A 23,810-nucleotide genomic window follows, 5' to 3' on the forward strand; every position below is an offset into this window, starting at 1 on the left:
CTTTTCTGCAGATGAAAAAGAAAAACCAATATACTGTATTATTATAAGAGTTTTTGGTTGAATAGGTCGAAGAACTCAAATTGTTATACGAGGTTTATATTTTCAAAGAATGAAAACCATGCATAGCGGGAAAAATAAAATAAAAATGATATTAACAAAATACGCGTACAAATAGTTTTTTGTGATTTTCTCAGAAAGCAATTTCGCATCATATATCGTTATACGTGGTTTCAAGCGGTCAACCACGATGTACGACCACAATAAAGTTCCCCCTACAACTTATAACTTATATTATAACTAACAACTGTCAAGAGACCACCTCCATTACGCAACCAGTGACTATGTATTTATACTTCCACGCAAGCAAAATGAATCAATTAAGTTAGCATTACAGTTATCATCATCTCCCTTGTATAATTAAGAGTTTTAACCAATCGTAAATGTTCATGTACTTACAGTCTTGATAAACAAAAAAAAAGACCTTTTGACATTTCTTGATTGGAGTTCTGCTGGTTATTCTCTTCTAATTTAGCTAATTATGAATTAATTATGGACATGTGAGACAAACTGGTATTTGTCCAAGTCATTAGAATACATCTACTTTCTATTCATATAAGTATTAACATTTTCATTTTCATAAATGAAAATACGGGAAGCCATCTTTAATAACCCCACTTCACTTTTGGCTGAAGACCAAATTGAAAAAATTAAATTTTGAGATTTTTACTGCTTCAAATTATTTCTGATTATTTCAATAATATAACAAAATCTTTTTTTTTCAGAAAAATCTCATTGGATCCCAAACTTGCTGAAAGTCTGCCAGATATTCCTCAAGATGTTGAAAGCCAATTACAAGAATGTGATATTTCTGACAACCAATCAATGAAAGCTATAGAAAACTGTGATAGCCAATCAGAATCTATGACTCAATCTATGGAAACTGATCAATCAAATAACTCAAAAGAAACCAACCAATCAGACAATTCCAAATCGTCAGTAACCAATGAGCCAAAATGTGTCAGGTTTTCGCCTGATGTTCCAAAATTAGAAAAAGACATGACCGTGGACATTTTAAGGTTTTTGTTACCTGGGTTATGTCATTTATCATCAGAAGAAGAACCTAGACATATTCTGATTGACAATAACATACAAGATATACTGTTACAATATTTCAAAACAAAATGGCAGCAATTTTTAGAACATGATGAAAATGAAGAAGAGGTGAAGGTATGTAGATTTATAGAACTTCAATGGCATGGAAAAACCTGATCCAGGGTTCAATTTAGATTGAAAAATTTGACAAACAATTTATTAGACCACATTTTAGTTTTGGCTAATCAAGTTAAGATTTGATTAACATTTCATAAGAATTTGTTAAGTTGCCATATAAGTCTAGAATTGGCAGAAAATTCTCACAAAAAAAATACAATTTGATTTGATTAGCAGATCTTCATGAAAAAATTCAATTTTGGATAATCATAGAAAATATTGGATTGCAGAAGGGGTCATTTTGAATCAAAAAGTGAAATGTGATACTGCTTAAATTGAACCCTGACCTTTGTCCTTTGCCGTGTGATTATGTTTGAAACTTTATATCTTGGCAAAAATTCCATAGTCACCTTTGCTTACTCTTGAACCTTTCCTTTTCTTAAAACTGTGAAATATTTCTCTTTATCTTGGTTTGAACACTGTTTTATCAGAGACATAAGGTAGCTTAGAAATTTTGGTATCCATGACAATTATGTGCAAAAGGTTAGAATTGTTAACATTTAAATATTGCTTAAAGAGTCAGCCTATTCAGACCATAACAAAATTATTTTCAGGTTCTTTGAAAATGATTAAAGAATCACAATTTTTAAAATTAAACTTCAAAAACTTTTGGCTTGTTTGGGAATTGTTACACCTTTTTCTACAAATTTATTATGGGGACCATATTATTGGTGTCAATCCATACATATTCTTTTATACCTAAAAATAAATGAATATAAACAACCGTTTTTGTTATTTCCAGGATACTCTAGGAAGTTTATGTGGTGTATTTTTAAATCTAACTGTCACAGAACAACAATTAGTTCAGAAAGATTCAAGTTTTCATTCTTTGCTTGAAATATTATTTACAGCTTTACCATATACTAGTAAGTTATTAGATAACACTTTAAAACAATTGGCTTTCTTCTTGAACAGACATTTAAAGGGACAGGTTGGCCATTCTTTGGGGGTTGATTTTGGTTTTGAATATATGTAAATTGTTTATAGAAGTACTAGAAATGTATGAAAATGGGAATTTTACTTATTTATATGATAAAAATCTCAAGAAAAGACGAGTCTCCTTTCAATCTTTAAAACATGGATAATTCTGGACGCACATGGATTTGAAGGCTCAAATTTCAACTGAGAGCTGTGAACGCTATTACTGATTGGCTTAATTAAAAACTTCCCATTTCTGAGACAAAGGTACAATTGGTTAAACCAATGGCGAACCTGTGCTTGACTTGTACAGATATTTTTCTACAAGTAGATATGTTATGTATTCATTTATTTGTTTTTTCAGTATATAAGAGAGAGAATTTAATATTAACAGCTAATTTTACTACATTAGGATTAATGTTATTACAACATCAGACATCATATCATTCAGGTTGGTAACAAATTTGATTTCTTTTTGTTTTGCCTATACTATTTTTAGATATTTTGTGATCAATTTTAGATGTGGTTAAGTCTAGCCATTCAGATAGGACTAATAGTGCGTTCAGACGACAAAAGTTAAGGCATCTTAACTATCTACCGTTGTTCGAGTCTGGTTTACTGTTTTTGGTGCACGTTCAGACGGACATAAAAGTTAAGCCAGCTTTGCCATTTACCTCAGAAGTTCAAAGGTCATAATACCATTACGAATGCGCATTATGACATAGGTAAAAAATGGCGGGAATTTGTTAAGACGTATGCTCATGCACAGACATGACATATCGGGCTGAATGTTAGCTAGTAGCGTTCAGACGACACAACTAAACTGGCTTAACTTTCCAAGCCAGGATTTAAGCCACCAGTAGGTGCAAGTTAAGGCAGCTTAAGTTTTACCGATCGCGTTCAGACGAAAAAACAGACTTGAAGAACAGTTGACAGTTTAACTTTTGTCGCATTTGAAATTGGAGCAGGCCAGTTAGTAATTCCAAGATTTCTCTTATCGCACACTCCTTGGCCTTTCTTGGCTGAAAGTTGCAGATATTAAAATTCAAACATTCAGATGGAACAAAACTTAAGGCAATTTGCACAATGAACGAAGATGTTACAGATCACTTTGGAGTTAAAATTGGAGTATTCCAGTTGTAATGGCAAAATTTCTCTCATTGCACACTTCATGGCATTCACTTTTCTAAGCTGTAATGGTGCAGACATGTAGGATTTAAATTCCAAATAGGATAATCAAATTCATTTCATTTCCCCAATCAAAAAAGTAAATCAAATATGCAGACGTCATTATCCTGTCAATGATAATGGTGTTTTTTTTTTTAATCTTCAGACAAAGAGGAAGAGAGAAATAAATATGTATCACATTGTATTAATTTCTTTAGTCATGCTTATCAATTAAACACCAGTAATAAACCTAAAATAGTAGTCAATGAAGATTATCTCCCTTATTGGCAAGATATATCAGAGTTATGGTTCTTGGGCATTCAAGGTAAGTCTCACATTATGGGTCAAATTATCTGGGTATGCTGAATACTTCAATATACCAAGTGGTATAAAATCCTCAGAAAAAATAAAACTGCAAACGGCACCGAGACAGCTTTTTACATAAAATATTGATAAATGTTTACATTCGGTAGTTAAAAGACACAATAATTTGATAATATTCGTTAGTAAAAAGATTTTTAAAGGGCTGTTTAACCAAAGGTTAACATCTCAAAACAAAAATGAAGATACAATTGGATAGACCTCGCCAGGAGAAACAACTTTTGTGCAGGTCGCAATATCAGCAACGGTCAAGGTCACAAGATATGAGCCGTGAAAGTTTTCAAAATTAATGTTTTCGACTGCTTGCAAAACTGAAAGTAGATGCCAGACATCCAAGATCAAAGTATGAATGGACCTCTAAAATCAATGACCTTTGACCTTTAATTCCAGCTTTATGTCCATGTATTAAGCTATACTCTTCAACACCATCTATTATATTAAAATCAGGATGGTTAGTTTCCATGGTTAAAATGTTACTAGAAGTTAAAGGTTGGTGTTCTATTTACATCATTTTCCTATAATTTTCCTTTTAACTTTTAAGCTATCATGATTTTATAAAATTCATTATGCTGATTTTTGGAGTTCACATGCAACTTTGCACATTTTAAAGCTATCATGCTTTTATTGAAATTCAAAATACTGATTTTTGTAGCATTTACTTGTTCTTATTCTGTTAAAAAACAAAAATGTTGGTGGTGAAGGAGTAGAAGAAGATATAGTTGATGTTATTATACAGTTATTATTAACATTATCTCAATGTGTTATTTAGGTGAAGTAGTAGAAGAAGATATAGTTGATGTTATTATACAGTTATTATTAACATTATCTCAATGTGTTATTTAGGTAAAGTAGTAGAAGAAGATACAGTTGATGTTATTGTACAGTTATTATTAACATTATCTCAATGTGTTATTTAGGTGAAGGAGTAGAAGAAGATATAGTTGATGTTATTGTACAGTTATTATTAACATTATCTCAATGTGATATTTAGGTGAAGTAGTAGAAGAAGATATAGTTGATGTTATTGTACAGTTATTATTAACATTATCTCAATGTGTTATTTAGGTGAAGTATTAGAAGAAGATATAGTTGATGTTATTGTACAGTTATTATTAACATTATCTCAATGTGTTATTTAGGTGAAGTAGTAGAAGAAGATATAGTTGATGTTATTGTACAGTTATTATTAACATTATCTCAATGTGTTATTTAGGTGAAGTATTAGAAGAAGATATAGTTGATGTTATTGTACAGTTATTATTAACATTATCTCAATGTGTTATTTAGGTGAAGGAGTAGAAGAAGATATAGTTGATGTTATTGTACAGTTATTATTAACATTATCTCAATGTGTTATTTAGGTGAAGTAGTAGAAGAAGATATAGTTGATGTTATTGTACAGTTATTATTAACATTATCTCAATGTGTTATTTAGGTGAAGTAGTAGAAGAAGATATAGTTGATGTTATTGTACAGTTATTATTAACATTATCTCAATGTGTTATTTAGGTGAAGTAGTAGAAGAAGATACAGTTGATGTTATTGTACAGTTATTATTAACATTATCTCAATGTGATATTTAGGTGAAGTAGTAGAAGAAGATATAGTTGATGTTATTGTACAGTTATTATTAACATTATCTCAATGTGATAAGGCCAGTAAACAGGTTATACTTGAGAAAGGTGGACTACAGCTAGCCAGGTAAACATATTTATATATCAAACTTTTAGAATTGAAATCGGCACCTGGTTCATCTGCAGTTAAAAAAAATAATCCACTGGAATCGACGAAAAAATGGAGAGAGGCTTTAAAATTTCTCGCAGGCATAATATTACTGATGCAAATATGCAAATATTTATACCTTTTGTAGCATGCCTTAATAAAGTCAATTCATATACTGCATAAAACTGTCAAATTAAAATTAGACCAACCTTTGTTTCGTTTTTTATTAGCTTTTATTTTTAATATAGCCACTTCAGTTAGGGTCTAAAGACTGGCCTCTTAAACATTCGTCAACATAACATTCTAGTATGCCCTCTCCAGCATGGAATTTTGTGAGAGAGTGAAGGAATTTGATTGCTTAAAATAGATGTCATCAATTTAAGGTCAAAAGGTTATTTCTACAAATGTTTAAGAGGCTATCTTTAGACCTTAAATGAAGTGGCTATATTAAAAATAAAAGCTAATAAAAATAGAACAAGAGTTTGGTTTAATTTTAATTAGACTGTGCATAAAGGTATGAAAATATGGCTGCCATGAAAATTATTTTTTTGAATGAGGAATCAGGCTTTTCTTAATCAAAATTGCCAACACATGAGATATCCAGTACAAGTTGAGATATCCAGTACAAGTTGATTGTTTATATTTCAGAATATATAAAAATACAGAGTTGGAAGCAATCCTGTCAAGGTGATATCTGAATATATTTCAGTAATAAATACTAATGCAAATGTTTATTGTTTTTTTTTCCTCATCAGTCTATGTGAACATACAGTGTTGACACGTTTCACATTGCCTCCATAAACTCTCATGAATCTACAGTTTTTCAACCAATTTACATACAACTTGTTGTGTTTACAGAAGAATATACATGATGAAGATCTAGTTTGAATTTTAGCACATTGGCAATAGGTGAAAGCTCTCCTATTTGACAACTAATTTTCATTAAAAAAAAACTTGCAAAAAAGAAAAAATTACACACAAAAATAGAGTTTTATTTTTCATTTACATTGAAACTTTATTTACATTGTAAATATTGAAATATCACATTGTATTTTAAAAATATTTTACAGAAACTTGTACTAATATAAAAAAATTAGATGATATACTATTTACAGATTTTGAAAAAATAAATTTAAATTTGAGTATGGAATGTATGAAATGAAATTGATTTTCGAAATGTTTTAGTCTAATTAATATTAATAAGAAAAAGGCATGAAAGTTTGGTTAAATTTTTTATAAGACTGCCAATGTTTTTTTTAAATTAACCACTTTAACACTGTCACTTTAATTAGGTTAAGTAAATTACTTATATCAGAATATTCCCTAAATTTCTGCTTTTTTGTAAAAAGTTTTCATTATCAAAAACATTGTAAATTATACCTAAAAATATTTCTAAAATATGCTATTTATATTTATGTATCTTCTTGATTAAACCGAATTTGTTTTAAAAGAGTTAATTAAAAACGGATTGTACTAATTGTTAATTAAGAGCCTAGTTTTGGTGTTGAGCTTTATAATAGCTCGTATATATTTTGTTGAAACCTTTAGAATACATAAGAGACATATATCTCAATTAGGCGTTTATTTTACTCAGATCCGTACAGTAGTTTTCTAACAGCTTCCAAAAAGCATAATGAATTTAAAAAAACCATATGTAATGTTTTTGAATATTTTTTGCGTTTAAAAATTAATGGCTGGATTTTTTTTAATTAAAACGTTCGGATACATTAAAGGACACATTTCTGTAGATTTTAATCTATAGTTTTCACAAATTTGAGCAAAAAAAAAATGTTGACCTACAAAAAGAAGCAGAATGTCCCTTTAATAAGGGTCTGAATTATTTTCATGTGAATGACACCTGAAAACACAGTATTATTTTTTGACACTTGCAATAGAGTATAGTGAGTATTATATAATCTATGAAAAGTATGATCAATTAGTATAAAGCCATTGACGTATGATATTCTTCTCTTGTTGTCTGGCAGCTTTCACTGAGTCTGTATCTAGAGGATTGGCTGAACGTAGGTCTAGATGATGAGCACCATATTTGATATAGATAGCAACCACTGTATCTGATTGAGACTGAGTAACACCACCACTTATCCACGGATCATATTGTCCATTACTGAAACACCAATTATTTATATTGAGGAAACAGACTGGAGTTTGAGGTGGTCTCCCAAAAAGGCACATGACCACAGAAACACTAACAGGGGAGGAATTCCTCCCCAAGGAGGGAAATTGGATACTAATTGACGTCATTTATTCCGGACATACAGGTCACATTGAACTATCTTGACAGTTCCCTGTTCTTCTAACGCTATATAAGGATGTGATATTGCTATGGGTAGGTACCAATTTCACAAGTCTGATGAGCTTGGTAGGGCCAGATTTTTCGGGCTGCTAATGTTTTAGCCGATGTCTTGAACCTTAACCACTGTTATCCTTTCTCTAAAATAATTCAGACCTGCTTAGTTTGTCAGGTGGATCAGGGGTACTGTGAGATATGTCTTGATGGTTCAAGGAATCTACAGAAGATCTTGTACCTTCAAAATTTGATTCTTAAGATTTAAATTTGCTTGCGGACTCACAAATTGCAACAATCTTAAAGAGACCCACTGGAGTTAACATAGGCACATACATATGATGTATTATAAGTGTTATATAAAATTTAACTCAGACATCTGGTTCTTCTGCAATTCAATAACATTCTCATTGGTAGTTATGATTTTGATGTGATATGTATGTTAATAACAGTCTGGAAGTCATTTCTATAAGTTCATATTCAATTACAAGAGAACCACATATCTTATTTAAATTCTGAAAAAGACACAGACGGTTGAATTTGTATTCAAGCTTGTATCAGAATTGTTGCGATAGCTGTATACCTTTACCTACCTGAAAATGATATTACTAGCAGACGACAATGATTTTCCCCAATAATTTGTATTGATCCAATCGTGTCTAGGTCTGACTTTAAATTGTTTATAACAGTTGTCTGATATAGCTGTATAGTTCCATTCTACAGGCCGGAATATAGTAGTATTATCTGAGCACATTGGCATCACCATTTCTGTACAAGACTGAAATCATTGAATTTCAAACACTTTTTCAAGAAAAAAAGGAATAATAAGTGAACACTTTTATAAACTGCTTTGTCTATGGCAGGTAAAAAAAACATCAAAGTGTGTAAAAAAGGCCCTAAGCTTTTTATTATGTAAGGGGCTGTAGACTGGATACCTTCAAAGAGTAATTGAAATGAAATGGAGTTTTACGTCTTACATTTCTGCACCATGTGGGCTAATGAAAATGGCAACGCCATGCAAGAGACAATGAGGCAAATTTGCCAGGACAGCAGCATAAGCCTGCTCATTTTCAATTCCCAACTGTCAAGGGATCTTTAACGCTTACAGCTTGTAGCACACAGGGCCTCGGTTTATTGTTCCACAACGAGACGCTTTTTCCTTGTCAGTCCCTCTTACCTGCATCACTGACAGGGTGGAATCGGATTGAAAAATCTGAAGGTATTATCTCGACCTATGTCAGGATTGAACCCTAGACTTCCAGGTTAGCGACCAAGCGTCTAACTCACTGAGCCACAACGGCAGATACTGCACCAACTTTGTCCAGCACCAAGATTACCGGTAGCTTGTATTATATTTACCTGATAGTCCCAGCCACTAGTACCAAGATTACCGGTTGCTTGTTGTGTTATATTTACCTAATAGTCCCAGCAACTAGTACCAAGATTACCAGTAGCTTGTTGTATTATCTTTACCTGATAGTCCCAGCCACTAGTACCAAGATTACCAGTAGCTTGTTGTATTATATTTACCTGATAGTCCCAGCCACTAGTACCAAGATTACCAGTAGCTTGTTGTATTATCTTTACCTGATAGTCCCAGCCACTAGTACCAAGATTACCAGTAGCTAGTTATATTATATTTACCTGATAGTCCCAGTCACCAGTACCAAGATTATCAGTAGCTTGTTGTATTATATTTACCTGATAGTCCCAGCCACTAGTACGAAGATTACCAGTAGCTAGTTATATTATATTTACCTGATAGTCCCAGTCACTAGTACCAAGATTACCAGTAGCTTGTTGTATTATATTTACCTGATAGTCCCAGCCACCAGTACCAAGATTACCAGTAGCTTGTTGTATTATATTTACCTGATAGTCCCAGCCACTAGTACCAAGATTACCAGTAGCTTGTTGTATTATATTTACCTGATAGTCCCAGCCACTAGTACCAAGATTACCAGTAGCTTGTTGTGTTATATTTACCTGATAGTCCCAGCCACTAGTACCAAGATTACCAGTAGCTTGTTGTATTATATTTACCTGATAGTCCCAGTCACTAGTACCAAGATTACCAGTAGCTTGTTGTATTATATTTACCCGATAGTCCCAGTCACTAGTACCAAGATTACCAGTAGCTTGTTGTATTATATTTACCTGATAGTCCCAGTCACTAGTACCAAGATTACCAGTAGCTTGTTGTATTATATTTACCTGATAGTCCCAGCCACCAGTACCAAGATTACCAGTAGCTTGTTGTATTATATTTACCTGATAATCCCAGCCACCAGTACCAAGATTACCAGTAGCTTGTTGTATTATATTTACCTGATAGTCCCAACCACTAGTACCAAGATTACCAGTAGCTTGTTGTATTATATTTACCTGATAGTTCCAGCCACTAGTACCAAGATTACCGGTAGCTTGTATTATATTTACCTGATAGTCCCAGCCACCAGTACCAAGATTACCAGTAGCTTGTTGTGTTATATTTAAACATTGTGTATTACCAGTAGAATTAAAATAAAACTTGATGGACTTGGCTACACCTTCTATTAATTCTTTACCATTTAATATGTTTAAAAGTGGTTTACAGGCACCCTAGAATTAATCAGAAACAATTTGGTAAATAACTATGGTCCTAAAATTCAAGTTTTACCGACTATTCCTACGCAAATTTGAATGTGGACTCATAAATTAAAATGATATTCTTAGACTGATTTGTAGAAATTTCAACATTGGGAACATATGTCATTTCAGATGGTAATTTTCAATCAAAACTATGGATATTATTGGAATATATGAAAATATTTGGATGGTATGCTTCCAAATACAGGCAATTGCCCTTCACGGAAAGACTTTAACAACATGCCTGCTGCATGTGTAATCAAGGGCTTTGATTGGCTGTATTTGGTACAATCAAATAAATTTCCTGCATTTACAAACTTTCTGTGATACAAGAAAAGTGTCTATTGCAGTCAAAGTATAAGACGCAGATCGTAATAGTTTGACAATATGAAGTCGATGACATTCAGTCATTTTAATCATGAGCCAGACAGGCTGGCAAATATAACTGAATCATAATCCATGTATATTACCTTCACTGGCCATGCTGGTAGAGGTTCTAGAAAGTTAGCTGGGTAAGGATAGTTGATCATAGCTAGATAACCCCATATACCTTCTAACCAACCCTCTAATGTATCTATATCACTGGATTTTAATGGCTTACATAGTTGAAATGTAGAGGTGAGGAATGATAGGGTTGCATTTCCACCTGTAAGAATTTAGGAACTTTCTATTTTGTTTAATTCATTTACAGCTGGGTCAACTAGAATCATGAAGAAAGATGAATTCTTCAAAGTTACCAGACTTTCACAAACACTGACCAATATTAGAAACCCATAACCACCATTTGTTTGAAAGCAAATTCAGTAAAGACAAACTATCTAACCAACTATGCTACATCCCTTATGATAAATATACCTAATAAACAGTTATGTGAACACTCTGAAAGCGACACCAGATGACAGAGGATTAAATATAGTAATCAATCACTGCAGTAAAGATCAAATTGGGTTGCAGTTTTAAAAGTTGTATCACATAATGCCCTTCGTGATTTGTGATTTCATCAAACACTTAGTTTAAATGGAATTGCAGGAACCACAGATTGAAAATTAGAATGGTGCTAATTGATGCCATCAATTTTCCTAATGCACATAACAAATTTAGAAAAATCTCTGTACAGTTCCTTTAAAGATGGGTTCCCTTATTTTCGTTTATGAAAATGAAAATGCTAATACTTATATGAATAGAAAGTAGAGGTGTTGTAATGACTTGGAAAAATACCAGTTTGTCTCACATGTCCATAATTAATTCATAATTAGCTACCGGGTAAATTAAAAGAGAATTACCAGTAGAATGCAAATGAGTGACCGATCAAGAAAGGTCAAAAAGTCTTTTTTTTTGTTTATCCAGACTGTATATAAATGGACATTAATAATTGGTTTAAAAGAATCTTTAATTATATGCAATAAGATCATAATTTTGTGATTATGAATACATGATAATTCATTAGAAACACCAATTAATCAAATAGTTTGTTTAATTTGACCCTAAAATGAGGAAATCCATCTTTAAGTATTATAGAATAAATTGAAATATATAGCCTACCTGATTTTGCCAGATCGTCAATAGTAGAATAAACTTGTCTAATATTATCAACACAGTTCTGAGAATAGCTAGCAAATGTCTTGGTTACAACTTTATCATATGCTGAACATGGTGTTAAATTATGAAACTGTAAAATAGGTGCTGAAGCTGCTAGGGCCCTGCAACAAATAAATTCTTATTTTAATTTAATGCATCTCATGTTCAAGGTCATTTACTATTTAACCAATCAATGCCCTGTTTAAAAATAGATATAAATGCTAAATGTGATGAATTCTGGGATATTCATTTGTATTGTTTAACCACTTTCAACAGTGTTTTTCATTGATTAGCATATATTTGGATTGCTATTCAGTCAAAATTTCACAGAACACAATTCAAAGAAGATTGTCATCAGATCACGATTGACAACAAACATGAAACATGAATCTAAATTTTAAGCATTTTGAAACATTAATTCAAATTGGAAAAAAAGGAATATGTGAATTTTGGTTACCATGGATACCATGATTAAGCATTTGCATTATTATAGGAACCACAGACATCTGACCAAAATTTATTTTTTCGCCAATCAAATTTCCGACCTCCTTCGGTCCCCTCAAATCGATTTTAACCAAAAAAGAGAAGAAAAAAATTTGGTCGAAATTTGAATTTTTTTGCTGATCAAAACAATGAAAATTTTGCAGATTTTTGGCCTATTTTGGGATTTGGAAGGACTTTCTAAAACCGTTACTGTAAGCAAGAGTTGCGCTTTTGTATGTGGGTAGCCAAGATCTGGTTCTACACAGCACACTAAACCAGGATTGCGTATCTCATTTGGTTCCAGAGTTACAGCCGCTCAAACTTTGAGTTTTTTTGACAAAATAGACCTAATTTGTTCAGTTTTTCCTCTTTAATTTCTATTGCAAATAGAATCTATAAATAACCTCTATATACGTAAAATAGCTAAAAATCTTGGTACAACCCCTTTAAATACTTACCCTACAACAATATTAGGATATTTAATTCTAAACCAAGCAGATAACATACCACCATATGATCCACCAAATGTCACCACTTTACTATTTTTAGAACCAGGGGTGGTTGATTTTATATATTCTATTAGGGTAGCAAAATCGGCTAGTGCTTGCTCTGATGTTAGATAATTTAGTTTTGAAGGATCCTGCAAAAAATAAATTTGCCATAAATTTACAACAAGGTTATAATCTAAATCCGTTTCCATTTATGTGAACTGTATGCAAAATTATCATTATCAAAAACATGGTAAATTATACCTGAAAATATTTATAAATCATGCTATTTACATCTAATTATTAGTTAAAATTTAAGATTTGGAGTCAAAACGTAAGATTTTAGTGTATTGTTTTAATGAATTTAAGCAAAAAAAAATTTCGACAAAAAAAAACGAACGTCCCTTTAAATTTGGCACAATGATCTTGCGAACACAGATGATAATGCTAGGTCCCTACCAATCAGTAACACCAATAGTAATAATAAAATTCAAGCATTCCATCATTAAGATTTTTCATGGCTCTAATCTGAGTGTCCTAACAAATTTCCCTAATTGCACACTGCATTAGCACAACTAGGTGCAGAAGAGTAGGACATATAACTCTATTCATTTCATTGTCTAATCAGCCTGAACTTAACAAATTCCCAGCTGTTTCAGCTGATTCTTAAAAATCATACATATATAAATACATAAAAGCTTCAAAAGGTACTCGAAATTTCTGAGACATCTTTGAATTACATACAAACCAGAAGTTGGATTGTCAATCTGGTAAGTGATCCAATTACAATGAAGTTATTGGTATAAAGATACAATATGTATTATGCCTAAAGTAAGGAAAACACTTAATTTCAGTTTTTTAACAAAATTTGTTCATTAACCCATTTTTATGATTTACCTTATAAGATTGATCTCCATAAGGTAAAGATGTACCATAATATCTATGTTCAGCAAATACTATCATAGCATGAAACTCTGGTGCTATATCCCACACAAAACCCTGCAATATAATCAAACTGTTTATAACACATATAGAAATAGGAGTAGGTAACGAAGCACAAGATATATGGATATACTATTACTGACATTTATTAACAATTTTTGTTACAAAAAAGTGAGATCTTATATAATATAATTATTTATCATACGATTTTTATACTATAATATGTTAAGTACTTAGGAGAAGGGCAAAACCATGTATCATTTAAGCTTATGAAGTGCAGGATATCTTCAAAATCACATGGTCAATAGATACAACAATACAAAGTACCATTACTTTCTCCCATTGAACATGAATATACAGGTTTTTGGTAATATTGTGACGTTACATGAGTAATTTTTGTTTGATGTCAGCTTACATTACATTTAAAGGGACAGATGTGCTATTTTGAGGTGTTGATTTTAGTATTGAATATTATGTAAATAGTCGTATGATATAAGAAATGTACGAAAATCACATCATTCCTTTAAAATACTTCAATCTAAAAAAAATTTAACTCACTATTTCTATATGTGTCATTTCTATATATCACAGAGTATCTTAGATTGTCATTTTAACATTCAAATGCGAATAATTCTGTACACACATAGATTTAAAGGTTCAAATTTCAACAGTGAGCTGTGAGCACTATTTCTGATTGGCTTAGGGAAAAAATTAAAGTTTCTGAGACTAAAGTATGATTGGTCAAAAAAATGGCCTACCTGTCCCTTTAAAAATCATTTGCAAACAACCTACTTGACCAATTTGCCTATTGAAATTCTGATAAGACTGTAATATATCTTGTATATAGAATTTTCAGGTTGTAATGTAACTGCTTACTGTGTTATTACAAAATAAAGTTATATCTCCTTCATTTCCAGTGTAGAAAAATATAGGTCCATCATTTTTGTTCCAGAATTGATCAGCTACCAAATATCTCTGTTTGTAGGTGTCTTGATTCACAAACCCAAAATGATCAACCTGGAAAAATATATGATCTCATCTTAAAGGGATAGATGCAGCATTTGGGGGTTCGATTTGGGCCTTGAATATATGTTAATAATCTTCAGAAGTACTAAAACTGCACGAAAATCGCATGATTCCTTCAAATAGATCTCAAACAAGAAAATTTAATTTTAATTTCTTTATTTATTTCACAAGCTTATCTTCTCTCTGAAATTTAGGGTATCCAAAATTGAAACGTCTTGTTGATATAGTCTCAGACACCAAGACATCTTCCATCACAGTTGTGTGTAGACAAAGTAGGAGAGGATAATTGAGTCTACACATTGTTTAGACATTCAAATAGCGAAGTCTGCTAATTGGATGACTCCATGAGATCACATTAAATCATAGATAATTCAGGATGCACATGGATTTGAAGGCTCAAATTTGTATGGTTAGCTGTTAACATTATTACTGATAAGATTAGCAGAACAAATCACGTTTCTGAGACCACGTTATGATTTACTCCCAGAAATCTTTTTCCTGTGTCCTTTTAAGCAAATGAAATGGCTCAATCAACAATATTTTTTTTATAAAAATTTAATTTACAGCTGGACCATGACATCTAAATCATGACTGAAATAACATCAAATACCATCCTTTAACACCCAACATTTCGTCAAAAATGTTTTGACTTCATCAGGGGAAGAAACAAATGTGGGGTATTGAAGGATAGTATTTGATGGTATATTTTATATCGAGATAATATCACACCTGTTGGTCAAAATACAAAGTTTTATAAGAATAACCACTTGGTAACTCTTGACTCTTTAGTTTATGGTGTGGAATTGGAAATCTGCGGCCGCTTTGAGAGCTGACAAGATGCAGAGACAGTGTAAAACTTAGAGAAAAGAAAAGTTTGACAATTTCAATCGCCATTTTGTCCAAGTCTTGTGACTATCACGTGATCAGTTTAATTTTGACAGAGCCGAAAGTCTCTTTTTTTCCTGATGTTTTAATTTCGGCTGGTATTATCTATCATTCTATATCAAATAATTTCTTACATTATTCTTTCTGACCCATTTCTACTTTGTTTGTAAATAAGAAATATAATTTCTTTTACTATTTAAAATGAAAATATTCAAAAATTTGTACACAACTTCCTTATTAAAGGACAGACAATTTTTTCTTTCCTAAAAATCCATGGTCGAAATGAACAGCTTTTTGTCTCGATTAAATACAATTTTTGCCTTCACGCTGAGCGTGATGGCAGGCTTGACTTTTTGTTGTTTCTTGACCACAAATTTCAATACTAACGAGGGCAATGTTTCTCTGGGAACTGGTAGAGTTTCAGTGTAAGTATAAATTCTGTAAAACATTTGACTTGGGGAAGTACCCAGCAATATGGAAGTGGTGATAATACTGACGTGTAATTTTACAATAGGGCAATATGTGATATTCACAAAATTTAATGAATTTAAAGCTCAAATTCATATGCTGTCTTAATCTGATTTTTTGCCTTAGCCTAAAAGAAACTGTGTAATAGATAGTAAATATAGACATTGTCTTTCATAATGTCGTATGCTGAGGGCTGTGTTAAATTTGCCATGTTATTGCTGAAAGACAATGATATCAGAACATGGATAAAGTCCTTGTATTTTCTCCCATATGCGTGGAATTAATATTTGCCAAATGTATTAATTTTGTGACGAAAAATTTTGCACTTGGAAAACAGCTGTTTAAGACAATGTTTACCTTTCCTGAAAACAGGCGCCACGCCACATATTCTGGAAACGATCTAAGCGCTAGGATGTCCTAGAATCAATGTTAGAAGATGAGAACCTAAGACACCCTAGTGCTAAGATCGTTTCTAGGATACGTGGCCAGGGTTCCAGGTCTTATGACAGAGTATATTTGTTGATGTTTGAATAAATTGAATATTTCAGGAAAGAAGTAAGAGATTATACTGCAGAAAAAGATAAAAAAGATCTTGGTTTTGTAGTTTTTGATTTACAAGCAGATATCCTTTTTATATAAAACTTGAATACATGTATACTTAACAATAACAGAGTAAGCATTGGTTTTCAGAGTTTGGTTTCTTTGTATAAGCTTATTCTGTATAAAAATTTCGATTAAATGTGGTATGGTTTATGTGCACATGTCATTGAAATGCATCATTTTATAACAGTCCATGATGAAGATTTCAATTAAGACAAAAGTATGAATGAGGTAAATGTTATCTTAAGAAATTAAAGATGGGTTCCCTTATTTTCATTAATGAAAATGCTAAGACTTATATGAATAGAAGGTAGAGTTGTTCTAATGACTTAGAAAAATACCATTTTGTCTCACATGTGCAGAATTAGTTCATAATTAGCTAAATTAGAAGAGAATAACCAGCAGAATTCCAATGGTGACCAATCAAGAAAGGTCAAAAAAAATTTTGGTTAAAACTCTTAATAACATGAAGTAAGAAAATAATGATATGATTAAGAATACATGATAATTCATAAGAAACACAAATTAATCAAATCGTTTGCTTAATTTGACAGTAAAAAAATAAGGAAATCCATCTTTTAAGGACTTGTCCCTTGAAAATGAAATGCTGCATATTTGACCTGTACATTTTCTTTCCTTAATCCTTTGGAACATTTAACACCAATCTTCAATTGGAATGTCAAACAGTTATTTCTGTATTTAACAGCTGAATATAAAACAACTAGCCATGTAAGTAAAGACTTTTAAATTTGAGAAATAAATAAATTTCTAACGGCTCAATTTCCACAAGATTCCACAGGCTTATTGTATGTAATTGGTGCAATGTTAGAGAAAAATGAGTGAATTGATGCATTGAAATACAAAATACAAAATATGTCATGATAGATATAGGTATCTTAACAGTGGTGTGTATCGATACACTTTATGATACTAGTTATGCTTGCCAGCCATACACATATAAATTGATATCATCCAATGGCAGAAGAGGTTGAAAAAGTAGTTCAAGTTACATTTGTGAGTTTGACAGCTGTTGACAATTTTTTTCAATAAATTATTTTATTATATTATTTATTAGTGTCTAAAATGTACTATTGTAAAATCATATTGAAACTTTAGAGATAAAGTGTTCAATTTTGTTAGTAACCCATTTTACAATACAAATCGTGTTGTGCCCCTGTATCGTGATAATTTACTATTCATAAGAAATTACTGCCCTGTGTGCTTCAGGCTGTGCATGTTTTTGATCCCACAGCAGTTGAAAATCGAAAAAGAGTAGGCTTATGTTGCTTTCCTGACAAAAATTTCCCTCATTGCACACTATATGGTGTTGCCTGTTTATATTAGCACAATTAGGTGCAGTAGAGTAATACGTAAAACTCCATTCTTTTCATTTCAATTTTTGATACAACAAAGATATTTCTGGTCATATTCAAATGCGCAGTTACCACCTGTGGCAACACAATATAAGCAAATCAAAAAATTATTTTGATATTTTTGATATTATTGAAGAGAATCAAAATAATGCTCATGTTGAAGCTATAAATCGGACCTGGATGACCAGAAATATCTTTAGTGCAAGTTTATTGTAGGGCTTTTGATTTATCTGTATTTGCTAGTCATGTCTGATCCCAGGTCCAAAATGACTGGCTGCAATTTTGATCTTAGGAAATTTCCTATGCAAATGTGCTTTATAGGTTTCATTTTTCGTGCATTCTTGATGAATATTGTTACAAAATCTTAATTTTAACATGATAAAATGTCCGGTTAAAAATTTCTAAAATCAACAGCCCTGGTTTATTGTAATTTTTTTTTTCAGCCTCTAAATCAAGTAGTATTATGGGATAAAATTATTGAAAGAGGAAACAATGCCATCTTAGATTTAAAAAATGCCAATACCAAATATTATTTTTGGGATTTTGGACATGGATTAAAGTATGTTAATTTTTTTAATAATGAGCCAAAAAACAAAAAAAATATCTGAATGCGAAAGCAGTGCAAATGTGCAACTGTTGTTTCTTAAGGCAATTGGACAAGTGCATTTAGAATATTCCAATCAGACATCTGTAGCTCCTGCAATTCCACTTAAACAAAGTGTCACAAAATATGCTTTATCACGTAAGGACTTTGTGATTAAAGACGTCATTTAGTGTTAGTGGAATTGCTAGAACCACAGATGTCTGATTGAAATTTGAAATGGTGGAAATTGATGCTTTCAGTGTCCTCGATACACACAAAAAATTTATAAATCCTTTTTTAAAACCCATTAATCAATTATTGATTGGTAGTCTGCCATCGATAATAGATCTCAATTTAGCTATCAATACTCAGCCCTAATCTGGAAGCACATTTATAATAATTTTTTTTACAGAGGTAATCAAAATATAACATTGACGTTATCATGGAATGTTATACCAAATGCTGGTCGACTACCAAAAATAATGGGAACAGGATTTCATAGTTTTGTCTTTCCCAATGACTACAGTTCTGGCAGGTTTTAATATAGGAATCAAAACCATTTCATTTCTTTAAGTCTTAGTTTTCATTTGTAAATGTACATGTTGTCGTTCTCTTAGGTGTAATTGTTAAATTATGGTCATTCCATTGTTCTGTATCTTTTTATGTGCCTCAAACATCTTGGAATAAAATTTATTTATGTGTATTATTGTGTTCAATCCAAGGAAAAGTTGTCCAAGTTTTCATCACCTCTTTTAAAGGGACAGATGCTCTATTTTGGAGGGTTGATTTGAGTCTTGAATATTATATGTAAAAAGTCGTCAGAAGTACTAGAAATTTACAAAAATTGCTTAATTCCTTCAAAAACATCTCAAACTAGAAATTTATTTTCCTAGTTATGAATATGTCTTTTCTATATATGTCAGTGTCTGATAAAAAGTCGACTCATCATTTTTAAACTTTCAACTGCACACACATGGATTTGAAGGTTCAAATTTTGATTTTGAGCTGTAAAAATTATTACTGATTGGCTGAGTTTAAAAAAAATTATGTGGACTGTTCGTAATCAAGTGATCAGGGTCGCACCTGCGGAGATGTGGAATTTTTCGAATTAACAGGTCCTATTTTTTCTGTCTCTACACCAGCTGACATCTGTTCATATAGCTATCAGAGGTTGGAATAGAGACAAATGTTTCGGTCTAATCATCCACTACTTTCTATTCATATATATATATGGATATATGAACAGCTATTCCACTTAACTGGAAATAAGGGAACCCATCTTCAAATCGAAGGTGCAACTCATGTTTACTGCCAACCCATACTCTTTGATATAAAAAAAGAATAACAAATATTATGTAATAACAATCAGTTATCTTGTCAACATACAATGAATGTTTACTGGCATGTACAATTTCATTATTTTCTATACACATCAAATTTACATGGTATCTGTAGTACATAAATAACAAAGCTAAATGTATCTTAAACAATAATCTAAACAAAAACACATGGCTGTAAACTACTGACCAAAATATTTATGCCCAAGTTTAAAAACCTGAAACAATGTAGTGTTATCACTATTTAAATGACCGTTTATGTTAAAGGGACAGATTGCATCATTTTTTTTAGGGAGGGGGGGGGGGGGGGATTCGAGTCTTGAATATCTGAAAACAATCTTCAGAAGTACTTGAAAAACGACTCAAACTAGTTATTTCTTTTCCTATTTCTATAGATGTCTTTTCTACATATTGCATTGTTTCAAAATACGATGACTCGTCTTTTTAACTTTGATAGGCATAAATTTCTGGAAACACATGGACTTTTGATGGTGAGCTGTGAACACTATAACTGACTGGCTTAGCTAAAAAATTTCTGTTTCTAAAACTAAGGTACATTTGAGAAAAAATGGCGCATCTGTCCCTTTAATGTTTTGAAATAGATTCATAAATTAGGAGAGTGGTTCCTAACCTTTTCAAGGCCTCTCACCCCCAGAGCAATCATTTAAACCTCATCATAGATAAAATCTTCTACAACAGTTGGCCACACCCCTGGGGGTGAAAACACCACAGGCTAAGAGCAACAGAATTGGAATTGGTTGAAATTTTCTCCAAGAGCAATTGTATACTAGAAACATGCACAAGAACACAATTTTTTTCAACCAATCTACAGTATTATGTTAACAAATAAAGAAACAATAAGCACAGCACAACAAATACAAATGCACCAAACATGTGCTTGAAGTCAGCAACCATATTAATGCACATTCCAAATTGATAAATGAATAAATAGTCATTGAAGATTGTATCACTTAAAGGGGTATTCCACTTTTATTGTAAAAAGTTTTCATTATCAAAAGCATTGTAAATTATACCTGAAAATATATCTAAAGTATGCTATTTATATCTATAATCAAAAAATATCTGATCAAACTGTAATTGTTTTAAAAGGGTTGATTGAAAACTAAGAGTACCAATTGTTAATTAAGCAGTTTCATCTTGTTTTGGTGTTGGTTTCATATTTGCTTGATATAATTTTAGTTGAAACCTTCAGAATACATAGGAGACATATTTCTCTACACTTAGGTGTTTATTTTACTCAAATTCATACAGTAGTTTTCAAACAGCATCCAAAATGCATAACAAACTTAAAAACCTTATGTAATTTTTAAAAATATTTTTGGTCTTTTAAAATTAACAGCTTTGTTTTTCTTGTTAAAACTCTCAGATACGTTAAAGGGCACATTTCTCTAGATTTTGGAGTTTAGTTTTCACAAATTTGAGCAAAATTGTTTTTTTAACTTACAAAAAAGCGGAATATCCCTTTAAGCTAACTAACAATGAAGTGGACTATTCATGGTGGCATAAATTTTAAATGTGACATATGCAGTTCTGTACCCTTTGGTTGAAGCCTAGAATTGGAACAGACCTGTTCATGCCTCACCAATCAAGCGCTCTAGTTCCAATGGTAACCAGATTTGCACAAATACCCTTACAGTAAGAACATGTTCAGAACTCACCAATCAAGTGTGCCTGTGTTTCCAGGACAAGATTATTGTGTCACCGACAGGATTTACGATATCAAACAAGTCTCCGATAGTTTTATCGTCTGCAAGCTCTGCAAGTGATTATCGACAAGGTGGAAAACGACTGACTGGAGATTTTTGTCTCCTCATGTGCCTGTGCCAGTCATTGAAACTCAAGACAAGACTCTAATCGGCGACCAAGAACACTTGTGTGCCCGCACCTTTACAGACAGAACCTGTTCAGAACTCACCAATCAAGCGCTACTCTTGATGTAGTTATGAATGCTAATGAGATGTGCACAAATACCATGGCTTGACTCCAGTGCTTACATTGCTAATATACATGTATAGTAAAATGGTAGTGATAAATGACAATATATAAATTGAGTTTTATAGTGATGATTGGACTGGTATAAATCTATCTTTATGATTCTATAATAAACTATTTACATATCAAACAACAACTTTCTAATAAGTTAGTGTAGCTCTAGAGCCCTAATTGCCTAAAGTAGATATAGAGTTCACCTACAAATCACATCTTCACAATGTCAAGTATTTACAAACTTCGTACTTATACCTGGTCTGCTATAGCCTCTTTTATGGTATCACAGAATGCCCAAGAATATTGCCAATCAAAAAAGCCGTTAACATTATGGCTTTATATTAACAGACTTTCTGTCAAGGCCTCTGATTGGCTGTATTCGCTAGCCTACAATCCAATCAAACCACTCCATTTACAATCTTCATAATAAACAAATGGTGGCTATTGCAGTCAAGGTATAAGTACAAAGTTTGTAATAGCTTGATATTGTGAAGATGTACAACTCAGTGAACCCAAGCTAAAAGTGATATAGGCATCAGCTAATAGTTACCTGAAGTAAGATTTTCATTTTGAAAGGTGATATGGGTGGCCAACTTCTATAAATTGACAAATTAAAAAAAGATTGACCCCTTTAATTTTATAGCAGGTCAGGCAGGTTCAGTTTTCAAAGGCCAAGGATCAAACTGAGACCAGTAACTGTAAATTTGCACTACATTAATTTTGTATCCAAAGTAAAAATTCCACAAAATAAAATGATTTTGTTTTTTGAAAAGCTGAAACAAATGCCAACCATTCTTTAAAAAAATATTATTTACCGGGATCAGAAACGTTCCTTGTAAAGTTTCTACAAAATTTGGCATTTCAATTTATCAAAACACTTTAATTACTGATTTCAAGATCTGTAAATTTGCATGCCATTGAGCAAATTGAAATTCTATAGGCAACCTAGACCGAAACAGCTGATGTTTCGGACTATAGGCAACTCAAAGATCTACAAAATTGAACAAGTTCATTAAAAACGGGTGTATTGTGCAAACGCCAAATTAAAGTTCTATGTACATTTTGATGTTCAGTTGGAATTGTTCAGTTCTGTTATATACAGGAGGATTATATATTTAGACCTGTAAACCAAATCGTAATACGAATTCAGAAGTCTGTGGCAATTCCACTCAAACTTCGCATTTTGATATCAGTCTAATTCAAATTATACCTAACTTCTGTTTGTATTTTATCAGTTTCATTTCAAATGTTTTTTTTAGCTATTAGCTTTGTACATAACCACTACAGTAAGGTCTAACACTGTCCTTAGACTTGACAAGCTAGTCTAATACGCCTCAGAGCGACATATTGTTCGTGTCACATTATCTCGTCGCTGGAAAGGGCAGCCACGTGACTGGTTAAAACAGAGGTCAAGCAAAGGTTAACAGAATAACAGTCAAGAAGGACAGTCAGTGTTAGACCTTACTGTAGTGGTTACGTACAAAGCTAATAGCCAATAAAACATTGAAACGAAACTAATAAAATATGAACGGAAGTTAGGTCTTATTTTAATTAGACTGCTTTTGATATAAATGACCTTTGTGATAGTGACATCATAAAACTTGTACAGTAGTTTAAGAGAAATTGCAATTACAATCCCTCTAACCTGTT

At 32.0% G+C, this 23,810-nt stretch overlaps 2 protein-coding genes across 2 annotated transcripts in view; one reads left to right on the forward strand and one right to left on the reverse strand.

Annotated features, from left to right (window-relative positions):
• Window positions 1–6,189, forward strand: part of LOTGIDRAFT_238919 (hypothetical protein) — a gene marked incomplete at its 5' end in the record, with an annotated part of 11,655 nt that extends 5,466 nt beyond the window's left edge. Inside the window, 7 exons of the mRNA XM_009051986.1 lie at window positions 783–1,227; window positions 2,012–2,135; window positions 2,552–2,638; window positions 3,521–3,679; window positions 4,126–4,224; window positions 5,319–5,436; window positions 6,106–6,189. Of these exons, the coding sequence (XP_009050234.1) occupies window positions 783–1,227; window positions 2,012–2,135; window positions 2,552–2,638; window positions 3,521–3,679; window positions 4,126–4,224; window positions 5,319–5,436; window positions 6,106–6,148 (1,075 nt within the window). The 3' untranslated portion in view covers window positions 6,149–6,189. The remainder of the gene's footprint in view (window positions 1–782; window positions 1,228–2,011; window positions 2,136–2,551; window positions 2,639–3,520; window positions 3,680–4,125; window positions 4,225–5,318; window positions 5,437–6,105) is intronic.
• A 241-nt stretch (window positions 6,190–6,430) lies between these two features.
• On the reverse strand, window positions 6,431–16,646 carry LOTGIDRAFT_207842 (hypothetical protein; the record flags this gene model as incomplete). Its single annotated transcript, XM_009051987.1, has 10 exons — window positions 6,431–7,582; window positions 8,356–8,540; window positions 10,202–10,363; window positions 10,861–11,036; window positions 11,933–12,090; window positions 12,910–13,091; window positions 13,837–13,938; window positions 14,758–14,898; window positions 15,518–15,521; window positions 16,618–16,646. The coding sequence occupies 10 exons, from the start codon at window positions 16,644–16,646 to the stop codon at window positions 7,390–7,392; spliced, it is 1,332 nt and encodes a 443-aa protein (XP_009050235.1). The 3' UTR covers window positions 6,431–7,389.
• Window positions 16,647–23,810: the final 7,164 nt, after the last annotated feature.

Source organism: Lottia gigantea, assembly GCF_000327385.1.
Source record: "Lottia gigantea unplaced genomic scaffold LOTGIsca_177, whole genome shotgun sequence".
NCBI lineage: Eukaryota > Metazoa > Mollusca > Gastropoda > Lottiidae > Lottia > Lottia gigantea.